The sequence below is a fragment of the Capricornis sumatraensis genome, chromosome 2, assembly GCF_032405125.1.
Source record: "Capricornis sumatraensis isolate serow.1 chromosome 2, serow.2, whole genome shotgun sequence".
Taxonomy (NCBI): domain Eukaryota; kingdom Metazoa; phylum Chordata; class Mammalia; order Artiodactyla; family Bovidae; genus Capricornis; species Capricornis sumatraensis.
Genome location: NC_091070.1, coordinates 201,874,610 through 201,893,554, shown reverse-complemented (window position 1 = coordinate 201,893,554; position 18,945 = coordinate 201,874,610). Strand labels below are relative to the sequence as shown.

General features: G+C 53.6%; 3 protein-coding genes and 1 non-coding gene across 6 annotated transcripts; 2 read left to right on the top strand and 2 right to left on the bottom strand.

Annotated features, from left to right (window-relative positions):
• Nucleotides 1–3,493: 3,493 nt before the first annotated feature.
• On the top strand, nucleotides 3,494–8,235 carry PLK3 (polo like kinase 3). The gene is made up of 15 exons (XM_068962690.1): nucleotides 3,494–3,703; nucleotides 3,837–3,944; nucleotides 4,039–4,155; nucleotides 4,290–4,419; nucleotides 4,500–4,587; nucleotides 5,377–5,472; nucleotides 5,560–5,758; nucleotides 5,871–5,997; nucleotides 6,198–6,289; nucleotides 6,530–6,623; nucleotides 6,760–6,843; nucleotides 6,933–7,095; nucleotides 7,242–7,371; nucleotides 7,569–7,682; nucleotides 7,790–8,235. Exons 1-15 carry the CDS (start codon nucleotides 3,494–3,496, stop codon nucleotides 7,979–7,981), a joined length of 1,944 nt encoding a protein of 647 aa, XP_068818791.1. The 3' UTR covers nucleotides 7,982–8,235.
• An 80-nt stretch (nucleotides 8,236–8,315) lies between these two features.
• Nucleotides 8,316–8,982, bottom strand: DYNLT4 (dynein light chain Tctex-type 4). Its single transcript, XM_068963093.1, is given in 2 exon segments — nucleotides 8,316–8,798; nucleotides 8,800–8,982. Coding segments are annotated over 2 exon segments (666 nt in total).
• Nucleotides 8,983–10,994: 2,012 nt separating this feature from the next.
• On the top strand, nucleotides 10,995–15,147 carry BTBD19 (BTB domain containing 19). 3 transcript variants are annotated; one of them, XM_068966330.1, is made up of 8 exons: nucleotides 10,995–11,080; nucleotides 12,353–12,566; nucleotides 12,661–12,714; nucleotides 14,221–14,280; nucleotides 14,380–14,448; nucleotides 14,522–14,653; nucleotides 14,778–14,903; nucleotides 15,013–15,147. In XM_068966330.1, exons 1-8 carry the CDS (start codon nucleotides 10,995–10,997, stop codon nucleotides 15,145–15,147), a joined length of 876 nt encoding a protein of 291 aa, XP_068822431.1. The 3 variants fall into 3 exon arrangements, with proteins under 3 accessions (XP_068822431.1, XP_068822430.1, XP_068822433.1); XM_068966329.1 differs by lacking the exon at nucleotides 12,661–12,714 and adding an exon at nucleotides 12,731–12,836 and having other exon boundaries at nucleotides 12,353–12,570; nucleotides 14,214–14,280; XM_068966332.1 differs by lacking the exons at nucleotides 12,661–12,714; nucleotides 14,221–14,280.
• Nucleotides 15,148–18,756: 3,609 nt separating this feature from the next.
• Nucleotides 18,757–18,873, bottom strand: LOC138074615 (U5 spliceosomal RNA). The gene has a single exon (XR_011144449.1). It is a non-coding gene; the product is annotated as a U5 spliceosomal RNA (small nuclear RNA).
• Between the last annotated feature and the right edge of the window lie 72 nt (nucleotides 18,874–18,945).

Genomic DNA, 18,945 nt, shown 5'->3' with positions numbered 1-18,945 from the left:
GTGTGTGTGTGAGGGGGCCATGTGGGAGAGTATATGGCAACTCTGCACAACCTGCTCAATTTTTCTGAAAAATCTAAAACCATTCTTAAAAAAATAAAGCCTACCAATAAAAAATACAAAACTGAAAATAAAGAGCCCTATATGAAAACCTAAGATGGGTGGAGTTTTGACTTCTGCTAACCCCCAGTACCTTAGAATGTGACTATATTTGGAGACAGGACCTTTAAAGAGGTAAGTAAGTTAAAACAAGGTCCTCAGGTAGACCCTAATCTTATCTGACTGATGTCTTTAAGAGAAGAAGTGATTAGGACACACAGTAAAAGATCATGTGGACTTCCCTGGTGGCTCAGGCAAGAGTCTACACTGCTACTGCAGTGGGCACAGGTTCAGTCCCAAGGAGGGGAAGAAAGATCATGTGAAGTCAAAGGGAGACCGCCATTACAAACCAAGAGAGCAGCCTCAGAAGAAATCGACCTTGTCAATAGCTTATCTTGACCTTCCAGCCTCTGGAAGTAGGAGAAAATAAATTTCTGTCGTGTAAGTCACCTAGTCTGTAGTAATCTTGTTATGACAACCCTAGAAAACTCACACAAAGGCATTTTGCTTTAGTTTCCAAATACAAAATGGCAATATTGAATAGCTTTGTCAAACTATACACCCTCAGCCCCATTTCCCCTGTGGATTTGCTTTTCCTGGCCTTACGTCTACCATCTCCCCATCTGGAAAAGTGTTGACCTGTAGAATAAAGACCAAACTCCTGAGGATGGCACTTAAGGCCTTCCTGCCCAACCGCCTACTCTCTCCCTCTCATTCATCTGAGCTACTAATATTTCTCCACATTTCAGGCTAGTTTGGTTCTCCATTCAGGGGACATGGAAGACAAGGTTAGAGAAGTAAGCTTTTGTGGGCCTGGTGAGGGATGGGATGGGATGGTCATATGGTGGGAAGATGAAATGGAGACCAGTAAGGTGCTGCAGCAGTAATCCTGATTTGAGAGACTGTGACCCAGATTAGGGTGCTTGGGGAAGATGGAGTGAACTGCATAGATTTCAGAGATATTTGGGAGATAAAACTGACAGCAATCGAGTACTAAATAAATATTTGTTGACTTTCCTGGCCACTCTTTCTAAAGTAAGCTCTTTGGTTACTCTCCTGTTTACTTCCTTCACAGCACTTTTCACAGCCTGCAATTACTTTGTTTATATTCTTGCCTATTGTCTGTTTCCATTAAGCAGAATGTAAACTAAATGAGGTCTGCAACCTTGACCAACCTTATACACACAGTGCTTGGGCACTGACCAAGGGCTCTCAGATCTTTGAGGACTGAATAGGTTAATAAGTGATTGGATGGTACAGAGTGAGTACAGAGAGGTGAAAGGTCAAGCCCAGGAAGAAGCCTATAATTCTGGGATCCAGAGGGTTTAAGACTCCACCTTCTTTACCACCTCACATGGGTCAGAATGGCCATCATTTAAAACTATTATAAAAAATGCTGGAGAGGGTGTGGATAAAAGAGAACTGCCTTAAACTGTTGCTGGGAATGTAACTTGGTGCAGCCACTATGGAAAACAGTATGGATGTTCCTCGAAAAACTAAAAATAGAGTCGCCATGTAATCCAGCAATCCTACTCCTAGGTATATATACAGAGAAAATTCTAATTAAAAACGATATGTGCACCTTAATGTTCATTGCAACACTATTTACAGTGGCCAAGACATGGAAACAACATATATGTCCACTGACAGATGAATGGAAAAAAATGTGGCACAAATATACGTGGACTACTGCTCTGCCATAAAAAGAATGAAATAATGCAATGGCACCCCACTCCAGTACTCTTGCCTGGAAAATCCCATGGACGGAGGAACCTGGTAGGCTGCAGTCCATGGGGTTGCTAAAGGTCGGACACGACTGAGCAAGTTCACTTTCACTTTTCACTTTCATGCATTGGAGAAGGAAATGGTAACCCACTCCAGTGTTCTTGCCTGGGGAATCCCAGAGACGGGAGAGCCTGGTAGGCTGCCGTCTATGGGGTCGCTCAGAGTCGGACACAACTGAAGCGACTTAGCAGCAGCAGCCACACAGATGAATCTAGAAATTATCATACCAAGTGAAGATTATCATACCAGAAAGACAAATTCCGTGTGATATCATTTATATGTGGAATCTAAAATATGATGCAAACTTACCCATGAAACAGAAACAGACTCACAGACGTAGAAAACAGACTTGTGGTTGCCAAGGGGGAGATGGACTGGGAGTTTGAGATTAGCAGATGGAAACTATTACACATAGAATGGATAAACAGTACGGTTCTACTGCTATAGCACAGGAAACTATATTGAATATCCTGTGATAAACCATAATGGAAAAGAATATGAAAAAGAATGGATGTATTGATATATGTGTAACTTAGTCACTTTGCTGTACAATAGAAATTATACAACATTGTAAATCAAATATACTTCAGTAAAGTAAATAAATTTAAAAAGGCCCCATCTCTGTCTCTGGCCCTGTGAAAGGTGGGCATGGACCAGAGGTTTAGGGGTTCAGGTGGCCCCAGGACCACCTGCCCAGTTGTCCTTTGCTAGATTTTAGAAAATACAAGTACCATTCTTCACTTTCTGGCCTCTGGCTGTGGACGCAAGGCAGTGGATGTTTTCAGGGAAAGAGAATAGGCACCCCTCCAGAACATGAGATCTGCCCCTTAAGGGTGTGGGTGTAGGGGTAGCAGAAGATGTGACCTAGCTCGTTACAAAAGCCTTGAATGCCTGGCTGTTTGATCTCAAGACTCAGCATAGGAGCTCAGGCTTCCACACTCCCTACTCCAGGCAAGCCCAGCTGGGAGTATGCAATTCCTCTCAGCCCCTAAAGGGGGCAGCACTGGCTTGGACCTGCGGTCTCTGGGCAAGAGCGTGGGACAAACGCAAATTCCCGCGCACTTAAAGGGTTGGTGACCAACTCGGGCAAAAGCGAGCGGCTTCCCTGCTTCTGCCCTCCAGGTTGGAATGGTGGTCCATCTAGTTGCTGAGGAGACTCCCCATACGCCCAGGCACCCTCGGACTTCAGCATAAGCCCCCAAGAATGGGGGGCGAAAGGACCCCCATTACAAGGACTCTCAGTCACCAGGACGAGGTAGGAGGGCAGGAACAAAGCTGGCTCTTACATCCTGATGGACACCCACATGGTGACTGGCAGTATGGCTGCGTCTTGAAGGCGGGAGCAGTAGGCTTGGCCTCTGGGTGAGCGGGTGGGAGGAGGAGCTTCTTCTTGACGTAAGGCCTGATGAGGGGCGTGGCTTCTCGATGACTCGCATGAAGGGGGCGGGCTCTTAATGATAAGACGCCGGGGAGGGGGCAGGCGTTCATTGATAAAAACGCTGGGCTCTCTGGGGCGCGAGCTCGGCGTAGCAAATCCTGGCAGCGCCTCGCGCCGTCGGGGCCTGGCGGAACCCAGAAATTAGCCCGGCCGGCGCTGCGCCGCACCGCCCGCATGGAGCCTGCGGCCGGCTTCCTGTCCCCGCGACCCTTCCCTCGTGCGGCCGCCCCGCCAGCGCCCCCCGCCGGACCCGGGCCGCCTGGAAGTCCCAAGCCTGGATCTGAGCCAGTGGTGCTGGCCGAGACTCCGGCACCGGACCCTGGGCGCCTCATCACCGACCCGCGGAGCGGCCGCACCTACTTCAAAGGCCGCCTGTTGGGCAAGGTGAGCTGGGGAGTGCCAGCGAGGGTAGGGGAGCCCTGCCGACTTCTTTGCCCTCGCGGAGCGGGGCGGGGCCGTTTGGCCTCGGCATGGGGACGTCTGCGGGCCAGACCTGCCTGATGCCTTCTCCTCATAGGGGGGTTTTGCCCGCTGCTACGAGGCCACTGACACAGAGACCGGCAATACCTACGCGGTCAAAGTCATCTCGCAGAGCCGCATTACCAAGCCGCATCAGCGTGAGAAGGTGAGCCAGGGCCCTGGCCCAACGGGCGACGGGTGGGGTGGGGACGGTGACGAGGGAGCCCTTGACGGATGGTAACCCCGCGCCGCCACTGCAGATCCTAAACGAGATTGAGCTGCACCGCGGCCTGCAGCACCGCCACATCGTGCGTTTCTCGCACCACTTTGAGGATGCTGACAACATATACATTTTCCTGGAGCTCTGCAGCCGAAAGGTGAGGGGTGGTGGAGGTAGGGGAGGGAGTAGGGACCTTAAGACCCAAAGTTGGAGCCTTGTTCTTCCTCGGCGAGCACACGGAGGGAGGGTCGGGGAGGGCGGACGAGGAGCTGAGGCCGCCGCTCTCTGCAGTCCCTGGCCCACATCTGGAAGGCCCGGCACACCCTGTTGGAGCCAGAGGTGCGCTACTACCTTCGGCAGATCCTTTCCGGACTCAAGTACTTGCACCAGCGGGGCATCTTGCACCGGGACCTCAAGCTAGGTGAGAATCCTGGGCCACCAGGATGGGGGGCTGGGGAGGCAGAGAAAAAGGCGTCTGACACATTTCTCCGCCCCGTTCAGGAAATTTTTTTATCACTGAAAACATGGAACTGAAGATGGGGGATTTTGGACTGGCAACCCGGTTGGAGCCCCCAGAGCATAGGAAGAAGTGAGTGTTTGGGTTGGGGGGTGGGGTGGCCACAGTCTGCGTGACACAGATGATGTGACAGACACTGAATATATATCTGTAGGAGGCATGATGATTGCCTGATGTGACCGTGTGATTGGTGTGATTGATGGGAGGGATGACTGGGCTGTGTGTGTGTGTGAAGGTGGCGGTGGCAGCCTGGGTTCCTGGGAATGGTGGAGAGGCTGTTGGTCCTGTGTGTGCCTGAGTCCTTAAGACGGATGGGGTGTAAGGATTCTTGAAGGTGTATGACCAGTCCTGTGTGTGAATGTGGATGGTGACATAAGCAGTGTGTGTGTGAGACAGACTGAGTGTGGAGATGGTGGACATGACACCCTGTGTGTGTCAGAAAACCCTGCTGTGGTCATGAGGATTGGGAGTGTAACACAGCATGTGTAGTGTTCATGGGGGATGTGACAGCTGATGTTAGTGTGTACAGCACAGACCACAGGAGGTGACAGCCTGTGAGACTGTGGTGGGAGTAGGGGAAGGAGGAAGGCATCAGTGATGGACCCTCTGTTGACCTGGAGGAGGGGGCTGGGTTAAGGGTCAGGAACTACCCCGTCCTGCAGAGTCGCTGAGCAGCTGGGCCAGGCGGGTGGGCAGGGACTCAGCTGCCATCCCAGGCTCCATTGTCTCAGAACAAACAGGAGTTCTCTGGCCTTTGGTGACAGGCAGCTGCTTTGTCTGGACTCTCAGTGGGGGTAGGGATGAGGGGCCAGTCAGGCTGCCTCTGAACCTTGCCCTCTCCTCCCCCCTCTCCCCTGTCAGGACCATCTGTGGTACCCCCAACTATGTGGCCCCAGAAGTGCTGCAGAGACAGGGCCACGGCCCGGAGGCAGATGTGTGGTCCCTGGGCTGTGTCATGTGAGTGCCAGGGTCATGTGTACACAGAGGGTGTTCGGGGAGCCTATGTTCCACTTTACTCCTGACCACCTTTTCTCGGCCCCACAGGTACACGCTGCTATGCGGGAGTCCCCCCTTTGAGACCGTTGACCTGAAGGAGACGTACCGCTGCATCAAGCAGGTTCACTACACGCTGCCTGCCAGCCTCTCACTGCCTGCCCGGCAGCTCCTGGCCGCCATCCTTCGAGCTTCACCCCAAGACCGCCCCTCAATTGACCAGATCCTGCGCCACGACTTCTTTACCAAGGTTTGTGGCACCCCAGACGCATCCAGTCTGCAGATTACCCAGGGACTGAATTGGGAGCAGGTGACAGGACCCCTGGGCTGCTCTTCTCTACTCATACACTTTCTCTCTTCAGGGCTACACCCCGGACCGGCTCCCTGTCAGCAGCTGTGTGACAGTCCCAGACCTGACACCCCTTAACCCAGCTAGGATTCTGTTTGTCAAAGTTACCAAGAGCCTCTTTGGGAGAAAGAAGAATAAGAGTAAGTCTGAGACGTCAGCGGATTTGAGGGTACAGAGCAGCAGGGGGCTTGTCACATACATGTGGGGGTGTGAGTGTAGGGCCCCTGGGGACCCCTGGGGATAGCATGCATTACACAGGCACTTGGCTATGCCTGTGTCATCTCTTCGGGAAGCAGGGGGTCTGGGCAAGATTCTGAGGGTTCTATCTCCCCCCACCCAGATAAGAACCATCCGGAGGAGCGGGATGAGGTCTCCTGTTTGGTGAATGGCCTCACTCGGACGTCCATTGGCCATCAGGATGCCAGGCCCAAGGTGAGGTGCTCACGTGGACGGTGTTCCCCTGACTCACCCCCACCCTAGCAGCTGCAGGAAGCCTGGGATAAAAGAGGCTGGTGAAGCATCTAGCCTCGTGGTGGCCTAATTGGCTGCGTCTCATCGGTCAGGCGGGGTGACCTGGGGTGCCCTGGGTGCCAGGACAGGGTGAGCCATGGACTCTCAAGGATCTGGATTTTGGGGCCTGTCTCACTCCTTTTCCCTAACCCAACCCTCCAGGCTCCAGCAACTTCAGGTGCAGCCCCCCTCAGCCTGGTAGAGACAGCACCAGAAGACAGTTCACCCCGTGGGACACTGGCAAGCAGTGGAGATGGTGAGCCACCAGGAGGGTGAAGGCTGCTCGAGGTTGCGGGGGCTGAGACCAAGCCCAGAGGGAAGGGGTGGGTGGAGAGTCATTGCCTAGAGCTTGTGGGACTGTTGCCTAATTCTCAGTGCCCTGTTCTCTTCAGGGTTTGAAGAAGGTCTGACTGTGGCCACAGTGGTGGAGTCAGCTCTCTGTGCTCTGAGAAACTGCCTGGCCTTCATGCCCCCAGGTGAGGCTGGGGCCTGGCACATGTCAATGGTGGTGGGAGTTCTTTGGGAAGCCAGGAACAAGTCCTCACTCCTACCTCTTCTGTGACAGCTGAACAGAACCCAGCTCCCCTGGCACAACCAGAACCTCTGGTGTGGGTCAGCAAGTGGGTTGACTACTCCAACAAGTTTGGCTTTGGGTATCAACTGTCCAGCCGCCGTGTGGCTGTGCTCTTCAACAATGGCACACACATGGCACTGTCGGCCAACAGAAAGTAAGTGCTATGATGGGGTGCCTTGTATCCAGGCCTCTGTACTCAGCAGTGCTGCAACACTGCTCCTGGGCTCCCGTCCTGCAGTCTCTGAGGAGAGGGTGTGGGTGCTGGGCTCTCTGACCTCTGTCTCTGTCTGCTTCCTCCAGGACTGTGCACTACAACCCCACCAGCACTAAGCACTTCTCCTTCTCTGTGGGCGCTGTGCCTCGGGCTCTGCAGCCTCAGCTGGGTGTCCTGAAGTATTTTGCCTCCTACATGGAGCAGCGCCTCATGAAGGTCTGTGGACTCGGTCCGGGGTTGGGGCCGGGGGGAGTTGGTACATTCAGGACTAACACATCCTGATCCCCTCCGCGTCCCCTTTGGGGGTGTGGACAGTGGGCTGGGTGTTGAAGCTAGAAGCTGACCTTCTAAGGGAGACATGAATGGGGAGAGGACTGACTGGTGTCAGACAAGTGACCGGCCCCTGTTCCCAGGGTGGAGATCTGCCCAGTGTGGAAGAGGTGGAGGTGCCTATGCCCCCGCTCCTGCTGCAGTGGGTCAAGACCGATCAGGCCCTACTCATGCTCTTTAGTGATGGCACTATCCAGGTAAGAGCTCTGCCTGGAGTTGGGGGTGAGGGCTGGGAGGTCCAGGGTGCTGGGGAGGAAACGATCTGGGCGCTAGGCCCTGATCAGTGCCACCCTCCTGTGCACAGGTGAACTTCTACGGAGACCACACCAAGCTGATCCTCAGTGGCTGGGAACCCCTCCTTGTGACTTTCGTGGCCCGCAATCGCAGTGCTTGTACTTACCTCGCTTCCCACCTTCAGCAGCTGGGCTGCTCCCCAGATCTGCGGCAGCGGCTTCACTATGCTCTGCGCCTGCTCCGGGACCGCTGCCCCGTCTAGGCCACAGTCTGCGGGCCCGGCCACCACTCAAGCCCTCAGGCCTGAGGTCTGGGCCTGTCAGGCTCTGGCCCTCGCCTCTGTGGCCCTCCCTGTTCCTTTGGTGCCTCACTGGGGGCTCTGGGCCGAATCCCCCAGGGAATCAGGGACCAGCTTTACTGGGGTTGGAGGCAGCCTCCCACCCCTTCTCCAAGAAAAGCCTGAGCCTTAGTCCCCCGCTAGGGGACGTTATTTATGGACCACTTTTATTTATTGACATTTATTTATTGGGATGTGAGCCCCACGAAGGGCCTCCTTCTGGGATAATAAACCGTTTTTGCATAACTCGAGGGCCTCCTCACTCGCAGTAGAGTCCGTGGACCGTGGCCACGGCGAAGAGCGAGGCGTTGGTGACGGCAGCCGAGGCCAACCCGTCGCGCGCGGCGTCCCAGAGCGCGCGACTGACCACGCGGACGCCCTGGCCGACGCGCTGCCCCAGCACCACGCTGCACACAAGCTTGTAGCGCGGCGGGCTGAGCTCGCGCAGGCGCATGCGCACCAGCTCACACAGCTCCTGCGCCAGCCGCCCGGCCTCCGCTGCCGAGTAGCACGCGTCCCGCAGTCCCTCGGCCAACGCCGCCTCCAGGGCCTGCTGTGCGCGCGCGGCCTCCCAGCGCTCCCCCAGCGCCGGCTCCGTGCGGTACGAAGGCGCCATCCGGCGGGCGGGCGCCAGGGGCAAGCCAGAGAAGCTGACCCGCGAGCCTAGAGGGGGCACGGGGCCCAGGGATGGGCGTCGACCCCCAGGGCCTGCACTTGGCCCTGTCAGCGAGTTGCAGCGAGTTGCGGCGTGAAAAGGACAAGACCGGCCCTAGCACGGAGCCACGGCGGGAGGCCGGGCCCAGGCCAGCTGGTCGGGTTTCATCGATGCTGGGCAGGTGGCCTAGAGGCCGCGCTGCTGATAGTTTCAGCCCATGGTCTTTGGCCTCCTCCTCCTGGTGTCCGGGGGGCACAGGCCTGCCAGCCATGGACCTGCCGGCTGGAAGACCCACACTTGGATGGGATGGCCCTCACTAGCTATCTTTGTACACCATCTAGTCTCTTACTCAGTGATGAGTTTTTACCCTCTAATCCCTCCTTACCTGTGTTTTTCGGACCGGTGAATCAAATAGTTCCCGGCTGCGTGGGTTCCTGGGTGCTTAGAGGGTTAAGGGCTGTTAGGGACAACAAAGGAAGAGACGCTGCTCAGCCTACCATCTCTCTCCCTACCCCCTGAGCTCCACTTCACCTGAGCACTATGGACGTTAGACAAGTGCTGCGCCGAGACAATGGTGCCTCCACCCCCTAACCAGAGGGAGGGACAGACAGATCCAGCTCCTTATAGCCCCTGTGAGTCTTGAATCCGGCCATCCTCCACCCACTCCCTGCTCTTAGGGCGTCTGGCAGAGCCTGGGGCTAGGTGACTCAGGATGATCCTTCAGCCTGTTTTTGGCGTCTGGCCCTACCTCCGGAGTCAGTTCTGGGATGGCTGCCCTCTCTTCCCCAAACTCCTTAGGCACCTGAGCCACCTGTGTCCTCCAAGCGTTCTCCTAACAGGCCTTGCCCAACTGGCCTGACTGGCAGGTAGGAGGGTAAGGGCCCCTTGCCTGTGTTGTGGAGTTGCCCTGGGTTGCTGGGCAAGCACTCACTCCTCTTCCTGGTTCCCTCTTACCAGTCCTGGCTCTGGCTTAACCTGGGAGTGTTACTGTAAGCACATGTTGATTGAATGCCTGGTGGCTGAGTCATCAGGGGAGGGGGGATCAACAGGGGGTCAGAGCCTAAGGGCATACAAGTGCGAGTGAAGGGGCAGACGTAGAGGGGGCTCTGGTCAGAAAGGTGTCCCCCTACCCCAGGGCTCTTGAGCCACTGTCCATCTCTGCCCTTGTGAAGGCTGGCTCTCTACTTGTGAGCAAGTCGCAGAGGCCTGGGATATGGAGAAACCCTGAGGTTGCTGGGGTGGCTGCTCAGGAATCAGGATCCGGGCCTACAGGAAGGAGCACGTCATGGCCCTATCGTCTCCCCATCAGCCTCAATTAGGACAAACATTTCCGTTCCTTGTATACAGCTAGGGTGGGGCTTGGATGACTTCCTCAGTTCTGGGCTGGGGGAGGGGGAAGGGAGACCCATTGGAACTCAGATCTGATGCAACAGTGGTGACTTCACTCCTCAGTGAGTCCTGCTGACCTAACTTAAGTGTCCTGGGCCTAGTCACCCGCTGTCCACACCTCTTGTGTGCCCTAGTGCCCAGACTGCCCCCACTCGCACTGTGGTTGCACTTCAGGGACGCCAGAAACCATGATGCCTCTGTCAGTGTTGACACCTCCTCACCTGAACCCTCTCTGGGAGGCCCAGGACTGCCACCTCCCAAACAAGCCAGCTCTGGACCCTGAAAATGGTCCATGGGGACAAGGACTTGCCCTGTTGATGGGAGTTCTTCAGGTCCGCTTAACCTGTATGCTTGTAGGGGGAGGGGAGAGAGGGGAAGGAAGTTTGAACTCTGAACTCCGGACAGGCAGGGGCCAGGATGCTAAGACCCCCCCCAACTCTGCTTAGGGCCCCTCTAGGGCTGAAGTTTTCCCTGGGCCTGTGGGAGCTGGGCGGGGCCTCCTCTCTGGCCCGGCTCTAGTTTCCGTGGAAACCCACAGGCTTCCCACCCCAGCGCTGCCTGGGCAGGCTCCCAGCTGGGGCCTCATCAGCAGCCAGCCTCTCCTCCCCAGTCCAGTCTGCTCCACCTCGGCCTCTCTTGGTCCCCTCCCCGAGTCCCCAAGCCTCTGGCCTCTTCCACTGGCCTCTGATGCCTTCTGGGCCTCTCCTGCCTCATTCCTAAACTTTAGCTTCTCAGCAAACAGGCCTCTGGATCTCTTGCCCCTCCCTCTCAGGCCTTTCTAGCTCTTCACCAGCTCTAGGGCTCAGCCTGGCCTCTGCTCCTTCCACGTACTGTCTCTCCCACACATAACAAGCCTCCTAGGCTATTCCTCCTGCTTAGCCCCCTGCCCCACCCATGGAGACCCCAGGACTGGTTGTGCATGGGGAGGCTGAGCCTTTTTCCACAGCACTCCGGAGCCTCATCAACAACCCCTTATACAGGTGAGAGGGGCGCCTGTCTGTGGGTTTTCCCTAACTGGCTCTGCTGGGACCCATGACTCTGAGGAATCTCTGAGTACAGAGGAAGTGGAGAATTAGGACTTGACCCTCCTCCCGGGTGAACTCAGCCTGGGGAAGTGGAGTGTAGAGGATGGCTACTGATCACGCAGTGTCTGTGATAGCCTGAGAGCCAGAGGTGGGGGCAGTGGGGACTAGAGCTCAGAGCAGCTATGTGACTTCAGGGAAAGGCCTTCCTTTTTTGGATCTTGGGCTCCTGGCAGAGAAAAGCCCTGTGCCCTCTGGATCCTGAGAAATGGAGTGTAACTTGAGTGCCTCCCTGGGGAGGCAGAGGAACACAATCCTATTCTGGGGACTGAGGACTTGTAAGGGGAACAAAGCTCAAGAGACTGAGCCAGAGTCGCAGACAGGAAGTAGTTCACACGTACTGCCTGGGGCTTACTGCCTGTAGTGTCTCTAACCGGGGACCACGCACAGGGCAGGGCCGGTCAGAAGAACCAGAATGCAGCTTTCTGTCTCCACTGCTTCAGAGCTGTCCTCCCACAGGTTGGCAATTTCTGTAACCCTACTGTTTTGGGTGTCACAGTCTGGTCTGAGCAGTGGACGCCCCCCCCCCCCCCCCCCCCGCCCCCCAGGCCTTGGACGTGAGCCTAGAAGGCTCCAGGAAGCTCAGGCTTCATCATCTGTCCCTTACCCACTGTGCTGTTCAGAGGCCCAGCAGCTGGGGCCGGAAGTATCATGAAAATGGAAAATGTGGTCTGGCCCATGATAGTGTATCACTGACGTGTCTGTTTGCAGTCAGTGCCCTCCACACCCTCCTCCTCCCCCCTCCTGTCTGGAGGAGGCTGAAAAAGCTGAGTTTGCAGTCTGGAGAAGCCAAAAAGAGTTTCCCTTCACCAGAGTCACAGGCTGGGGAGGAGAGGGACATTGGGATTGATCTTGTATCAGCCCTGGTGCCCCCTCAGTGATCAAACATAGCCACCTAATGTTAGCCACCCTAGGGTTTGGGATGAGCATCTTATTTCAGGGATGAGAAACCTGAGAGGCAGTAGGTCAGAAATCTCTTCCCTAGGCTTCGCTGGCCTAGCTGGAGCTGTGATTAGAACCAGGCCTGTGTGACCCAGACTTTTTGCTAGAGGGACTGCCTCTTATATGGCAGATAAGGAAACGGAGGCCCAGAGAGGGCAAAGGCAAAGTCTAGAGTTACACAGAGACTCTAGCCTCTTCTTCCTGCTTCTCTGCCCCTCTCTCCCACAGTGATGTTCGCTTTGTGGTCGGTCAAGAACGGCAGGAGGTGTTTGCCCACCGGTGCTTGCTGGCGTGTAGATGCAACTTCTTCCAGCGACTTCTGAGCTCAGAGCCAGGCCCTGGGGTGCCTAGCCCTGTGGTGCTGAGTACCGTGCCAGCTGAGGCCTTCCTGGTAGTGCTGGAGTTTCTGTATACCAACAGTGCCAAGCTGCAACGCCACTCTGTGAGCCCACTGGGCAAGGGTCTGGGTGGGCAAGTTCTGGGTGGCTGAGGGGTGGGAAGACTCTCTTCTACCATGCCAACCACCCATTCTGCAGGTGCTTGAGGTGTTGACGGCGGCTGTGGAGTATGGGCTGGAGGAACTTCGAGAGGTGGGTTCATGGGTAGCCATCTCCTTTCCCCTGCCTCTTATGGGCACGGTTCACACCCTGCCTCACGCACCCGCTAACCTAGAGAGGAATGTGCACCAATACAGAAAGAAGTATGGGTATCTCTATATAAACAGGCATTGATGCATGCCTATATGCAAAAGGATATGTGTGTGCCCTGTGAGGGCATATGGGGGTGTAGATACCGGGATAAGCTAGCCTTGATCCCTGTTCTTCAAAGAGAGATAGGCACAAGAAAAACGCTTAACCCAGTGGCATAAGTGTCACAGAGAAGGGCACATGGTGCTGAGACTGTACAGAGAGTCTCTCTAGTCTCACCATGAGGGAGAAGAGGGGAATACTTCCTGGAGAAGGAAACATTTGTTTTGTATCAGGTAGAATAGGTAAGATTTTTGTTCAGCGGGGAGAGGAAAGATGGTATTCTAGTCACAGAGGCACAGAAGGAACTAGTGAGACATTTAGTGCAGCAGGACTAAGAGGACTAAGAGTGTGAAAGGAAGAGAGGAAGAAATGAGATTGGAGAGGGTGCCAGGAGCTGGTTCCTGTAGGGCCTTCAAAAATGTGGACTTCCTTTACCCAGAGGGCAGTGGAGTTTCAGTGGAGGTTTCAGGTAGTGAGGATTTGGAAGCTAAGAGGAGAAGGGACTGGGAGCCATGGGAAGGGCTCACCAGTCCTGTAGGGACGGAGTGGCAGTGGTTGCCCAGGAAAGAAGTGCCTGCCTTTGAGAGGAGTGGAACTGGCACTGTTCATAGTTCAGCTGCTGTAGAAACTGAGGTTGCACTAGCAACCAGTGCTATTGTTCAGTGGCTCAGTTGTGTCTGACTCTTTGACACTCCATGGACTGCAGACATCCCTGTCCATTATCTCCGAGTTTGCTCAAACTCATGTCCACTGAGTCACTGATGCCATCCAACCATCTTCTCATCCTCAGTCTCCCCCTTCTCCTCCTGCCCTCAATCTTTCCCAGCATCAGGGTCTTTTCCAGTGAGTCTGTTCTTTACTTCAGGCAGCCAAAGTATTGGAGTTTTTGCTTCGGCATCAGTCCTTCCAGTGAATATTCAGGGTTGATTCCCTTTAGGATTGGCTGGTTTGACCCTGTGAACTGGCATTACCCAGGGCTTTTCTGGATGAGAGGGAGATGTCACAGATGAATTCAAGTTTCTGGTTAAAATAGTGTCTTTGAGTTCAGAGAAAAGTGTGGAAAAAGATAAGTGTCTTGAAAGGAGAGTGGAATTTTCACATGGCTCTTATCTAGTATGATTAGTGAGGAATGTACTAAAAAGTGGGCTGCTGGGCTCGGCTTTGCTAGTTCCTAGTCTCAGTCCTTGGTGATTCCCTGCCTCCCTTGGCCTGGAGGTCTGCGTGGGCCTGGGGCTGCTAGTAGCCTGGGTGGCTCACTGCTCCAAGGCTGTTCACTGTTTCTGGGCTGGGGCTGGGGCCTTGGAACAGGGACATCGGGGCACAGCCCACCTTCACTTCTGTTCCCAGCTGTGCCTGGAGTTTGTGGTGAAGGCACTGGACGTGGAGCTGGTTTGCGAGGCCCTGCAGGTGGGTGTCGCTGGACAGGCTTGCAGGAGGTTCCAGTCTGGAGGGCCGGGCTGCCCGGCCTCTCCATTTCCAACCTGACTTCCTTCATTCTGCTCTCAGGTTGCTGTAACCTTTGGCCTGGGACAGCTGCAGGAGCGTTGTGTGGCTTTCATTGAGGCCCACAGCCAGGTACTCCCCACTGCATACTCCCTACCCCACACCCCTCGTTCTGCTCCTCCCTGACCCAATCGAGGACCCATAGGAGACCCTCCGGACCCGTGGTTTCCTGGAGCTGTCCGCGCCCGCGTTGCTGCCCCTGCTGCGTAGCGACAAGCTCTGTGTGGACGAGGCCGAGCTGGTCCTGGCAGCCCGGAGTTGGGCGCGCGTGGGCGCTGTGAGCAGGGGCTGAAGGGAGTGGGAGGTTGGGGTGCTGAAAGAGGCTCTAGCTGCAGGAACCAGGAGAGCAGGCGGTTGGGCAGGTGCCCCCGCCCGCCCAGGTTCAGTGCTGACGTCCGTAGGCGGTACTAGAGCGGCCTGTGGCCGAGGTGGCAGCCCCGGTGGTGCGGGAGCTGAGACTGGCCTTGCTGGCTCCGGCAGAGCTGAGCGCCCTGGAAGAACAGAACCGGCGGGAGCCGCTCATCCCGGTGCGGACGCGGGGAACACGTCTCGGATCATGTTGGGGGAGGCGAGGGGGGCGTGGTCCAGGGTAAGGTGGGCACTGCGGGACTCCGCGGTGATTCGCGTTCCTTGCAGGTGGAACAGATCGTGGAAGCGTGGAAGTGTCACGCTCTGCGGAGAGGGGATGCGGCCCGGGGCACCCCGTGCCGCCGCCGGAGGGGGACCCTGCCCCGGGAGCATCATCGTTTTTTGGATCTGCCCTTTAAGTGACCAGTGCCATGACTTGTGAAGCATTCTGCGCCTCTCTTAAACTGCAGCTCCCAACACGCTCTGCGCTCAAAGCGGGCTTCCGCTCCCAGAATGCTTCGCAAGTCGGGGCGGGAAGGACCAGTTTGCCAAACGCAGGCGCAATGGGTGAGGTTCCGGCGGTGGGCGGGCCTGAACACCGCGGTCTTCCGCGGAGCCTTGACCTCCAACCCTGCGCAAAGCGCGAAAGCAGTTTCTTTGCCCGCGTGCTCTGGCTCTACAGCCTGTCTCTGAGCACTACCGCTCGCCTCCTTTACTCTTGTAATTCCCACATACCTTTTCAACTCAGCCCCCTCTTTAACTCCAGACCTGGCTCCTGGCGATCTCTCTCCACATGTCCTACAGACACTTAAGACAATCCAAAATTGTGCTTCCCCTCATCTTTCCCCAGTTCTGCCCCCATCGTGTTTCTCATCTCCATGGGTGCCAAAGCCAGAAACCTAGATGTCATCCTTGTTTTATTCTTCACACTTGCCTCCCATGGCTTCTATTTCTTAAGAGACTGAAAGCAGAATATGCCACCCCAAAATATGCTGTTTTGGCATAGGGTTGTTTTAAGCTGATTATTTTGAGAAAAAGGAGACGTTTTGAAAACAGAAACGTTACCCTTTTGTAAGGGAAATTTTTATAAACTAAATCTGCATTGGTAAGGGTGTCTCCCTCTTTCTACAGAAGGATGACTAATTTACAGGAGACTTCCTGTGAAATCACTAAGATTTGCTTAATAAACCTTGCTTTCGGTGCTTTTTCCTGACGGCCTTCCCATATCTGGCCTCCCCACTTTTCTTTCTTTTGTCATTAGCTGAAGGAAGTATTTAACCAGGTATTTTCGGCCACCTCTGGGAATTACTGATTTTTCCCTGGGTATCTCCCATGTATATGTGAGATATACATGTTAATAAACTTCCATTTTTGTTTCTCTGGTTAAGCGGTCTCATTACAAAGGTCTCAGCCAAGAACTCAGAGAGGAGAGGGAAAATTATTTTCCCTTTCCTACAAGATCTTTCCAGTTGGTTCAGTTCTCTTACCCGCAGTTCAACCAGTCCTATCTGTGGCAGGAATTACTGCCACAGGCTCTTATTAATCTTCTTGCCTTCATTCCAGTGGAGACCTCCTCCCCAACCATTTCCCACAGTGCCTCTCGACCTGTCTAAAATTGTCAGCCCTATGCCCTTTATTTTCTCTATTTACCCACTGCCCTCTGGACAAAATACAATGTTTCACTTTTAGAGAACTCAAAATACTGGTGGTTCCAAACAGAAAATTTTCTCTCAACTACTACCTTTGCAAAAATTCTCTGGTCTTCAGACTTCCTAGTGGCACAGTAGATAAAAATCTGCCTGCCAGTGCAGGAGAAATGAGTTCTATCCCTGGTCCAGGAATATTCCACATGCTTTGGAGCAACTAAGGCTGTGGGCCCCAACTACCGAGCCTCAGCTCTAGAGGCCTCAAGCCTGCAACTACTGAAGTCTAAGCACCTAGAGCCTGTGCTCTGCAACAAAAGAAGCTATGGCAATGAGAAGCCCTCATACCCCAATGCAGAGTGACCCTCACTTGCTGCAACTAGAGAGAGCCCGTGCACAGCAATGAAGACATAGCACAGCCAAAAATAAAAATTAATTAAAAAAAATACACTGGCATTCTATCCCTGGATTTCCTCTCTTGGTTATTGAGGACTCCCCATGTTCTCCTTTCATTTGTTGTGCGTTTTGTCTTCCTGAGGATCCAGATCTCCCTGAAGAAAGATCTCTGGGGCCAGGAGTGGAGGCTAATTCATTTCTACTTCCCCAGTCCCTGACACATAATCAGTGCTCTGTAAATGTTCAGTGACAACTTTGCTTTCTTATTTAAATATTATTTTATTCCATTAAGATACCATAAATATGAAATTAGGGACTGACTTTATTTTGGCTGTGCCTCTGGACTTGCAGCATCTTAGTTCCCTGACCAGGGATCTTTTAATAACTGGTGCCCCCTGCAGTGGAAATGGGGTTTTAACCACTGGACCCCCAGGAAAGTCCCTAGTTGACTATTAGGGAAAAAAATAAAGTTACTCTCCTTTCTCATGGATTTTACATAAAAATATGTTGTACATGGGTTAAAAATAGTTATTTGTTATTGTATCTCTCAAGACTGAAAAATATACCACCTTAGATAATGAAAACTGAAGAAGAAAAGCTATAAGTCCTGGAGGACTGGTTTAATTTAGAGGGCTGGTTAAATCCATGGTCTTTGGTGAGCGAAGCACAGTGCAGACCAAGCAGAGCATGATTCCTTTTGCTGAAAGAAAAGATAATATTGGGAGGAAAAGTTTTCCTCGCTGTTAGCTGGTAACATTTGAGGAGGTAAAATGTGTTTGCACGAAGCACACATATGAATATGAATATGGAGTCGGTGGGATCTGCTAATGGCTGTGAATCTAGAGGACACCAAGTATGAGATGATAATCACATAAAAAGTCGCTTCCCTGGTGGTTCAGATGGTAAAGAGGCCACCTGTAATGCAGGAGACCTGGATTCAATCTCTGGGTGGGAAAGATCCTCCCTGGAAAAAAAATGGCAACGCACTCCAATATTCTTGCCTGGAGAATTCCATGGACAGAGGAGCCTGGCAGGCTACAGTCCACGGGGTCACAGAGTCGGACACAACTGAGCGACTTTCACTAAAATCCACAGGCCTAGGTGATCTCCCCTAGAGAGAATGTAGATCTAAGGACAAGAGGACACATTTGGTAGCTAGCCTTGTTTCTGTAGGGCACTTTTCACAGATATTATGTATTATCTCCCTTTTTTAAGTTCTTGGTTCCACCAAAAAATTAAGCTCCTTAAGGGAAAGGTTTAGAATGGAAAAGTGGCATTGAGTGAGTGTTGAACAGACAGTCTGAAGTAAGTCATACCAGAGAGCCTCAGCTAATTTTCCTCAGAAAACAACCTCTGGGAAAGGAACCAGGTAGTCTGATGGGACTTCCCTGGTGGTTCAGACGGTAAAGAATCTGCCTGTAATATGGACAGCCTGGGTTCAGTCCCTGAGTGGGGAAAATCCCCTAGGAGCCCACTCCAGTATTCTTGCCTGGAGAATCCCCAGGGAGTGAGGTGCCTGGCGGGCTACAGCCCATGGGGTCTCAAGGAGTCGAACACCACTGAGCATACCCTGGTGAGAAAGAGAATTACTGCGTTTACCCTCTTCCTGTATGCTCGCGTGTTTTAGTCGCTCCAGTCGTGTCAGACGCTATAAGACTGGTATCTGCCAGGTCTCTCTGTCTAAGGAATTCTCCACACAAAAATACCGAATTTAGCTGCCATTCCTTTCTCCAAGGCGTCTTCCGGATCCAAGGAGTGAACTTTACGCCATCTGGGAAGCCGTTGGTGCCTTCATCACGTGACTTTGACTTTCCCACTTTATATGCCAGCTTTAAAATGACTGCAGAAATACACAAGGAAAACACGCAAGAAAAACGCCACACTCACAACGCAGAGGAAAGAACCAAAGTCGAGAGTACATTCGAAAAACTAAAAATTCCTTTCGTAAAGGATTTACAGTTGTTGAGTTCTAATTTTTAACTTTAAAAAATGTAGCCTCGTTAAAAACGAGGCCTCAAAAAATTGGGTAAAGACTCAGAATTGTTCCTCTCCACGGAAATCTTTAGTAAAAGGCGAAAGATTTATACGATCTGAAGAGAAACCAGAGTATGTTTTTAATGGTTCGCTTGGAACCTCCCAGAGCAACGTAACACTCTGTACACTTATGGTTGCTCCGCTCCCG

Excerpts from the sequence above, each read along its gene's own strand:
- PLK3 (XM_068962690.1), top strand. The coding sequence starts at position 3,494 with ATGGAGCCTGCGGCCGGCTTCCTGTCCCCGCGACCCTTCCCTCGTGCG. Across the intron at positions 4,588-5,376 it reads CCCCCAGAGCATAGGAAGAA|GACCATCTGTGGTACCCCCA; the intron begins GTGAGTGTTTGG and ends CTCCCCTGTCAG. Across the intron at positions 5,759-5,870 it reads GCCACGACTTCTTTACCAAG|GGCTACACCCCGGACCGGCT; the intron begins GTTTGTGGCACC and ends TTCTCTCTTCAG.
- BTBD19 (XM_068966329.1), top strand. The coding sequence starts at position 10,995 with ATGGAGACCCCAGGACTGGTTGTGCATGGGGAGGCTGAGCCTTTTTCC. Across the intron at positions 14,449-14,521 it reads TCATTGAGGCCCACAGCCAG|GAGACCCTCCGGACCCGTGG; the intron begins GTACTCCCCACT and ends GAGGACCCATAG. Across the intron at positions 14,904-15,012 it reads GGCGGGAGCCGCTCATCCCG|GTGGAACAGATCGTGGAAGC; the intron begins GTGCGGACGCGG and ends CGTTCCTTGCAG.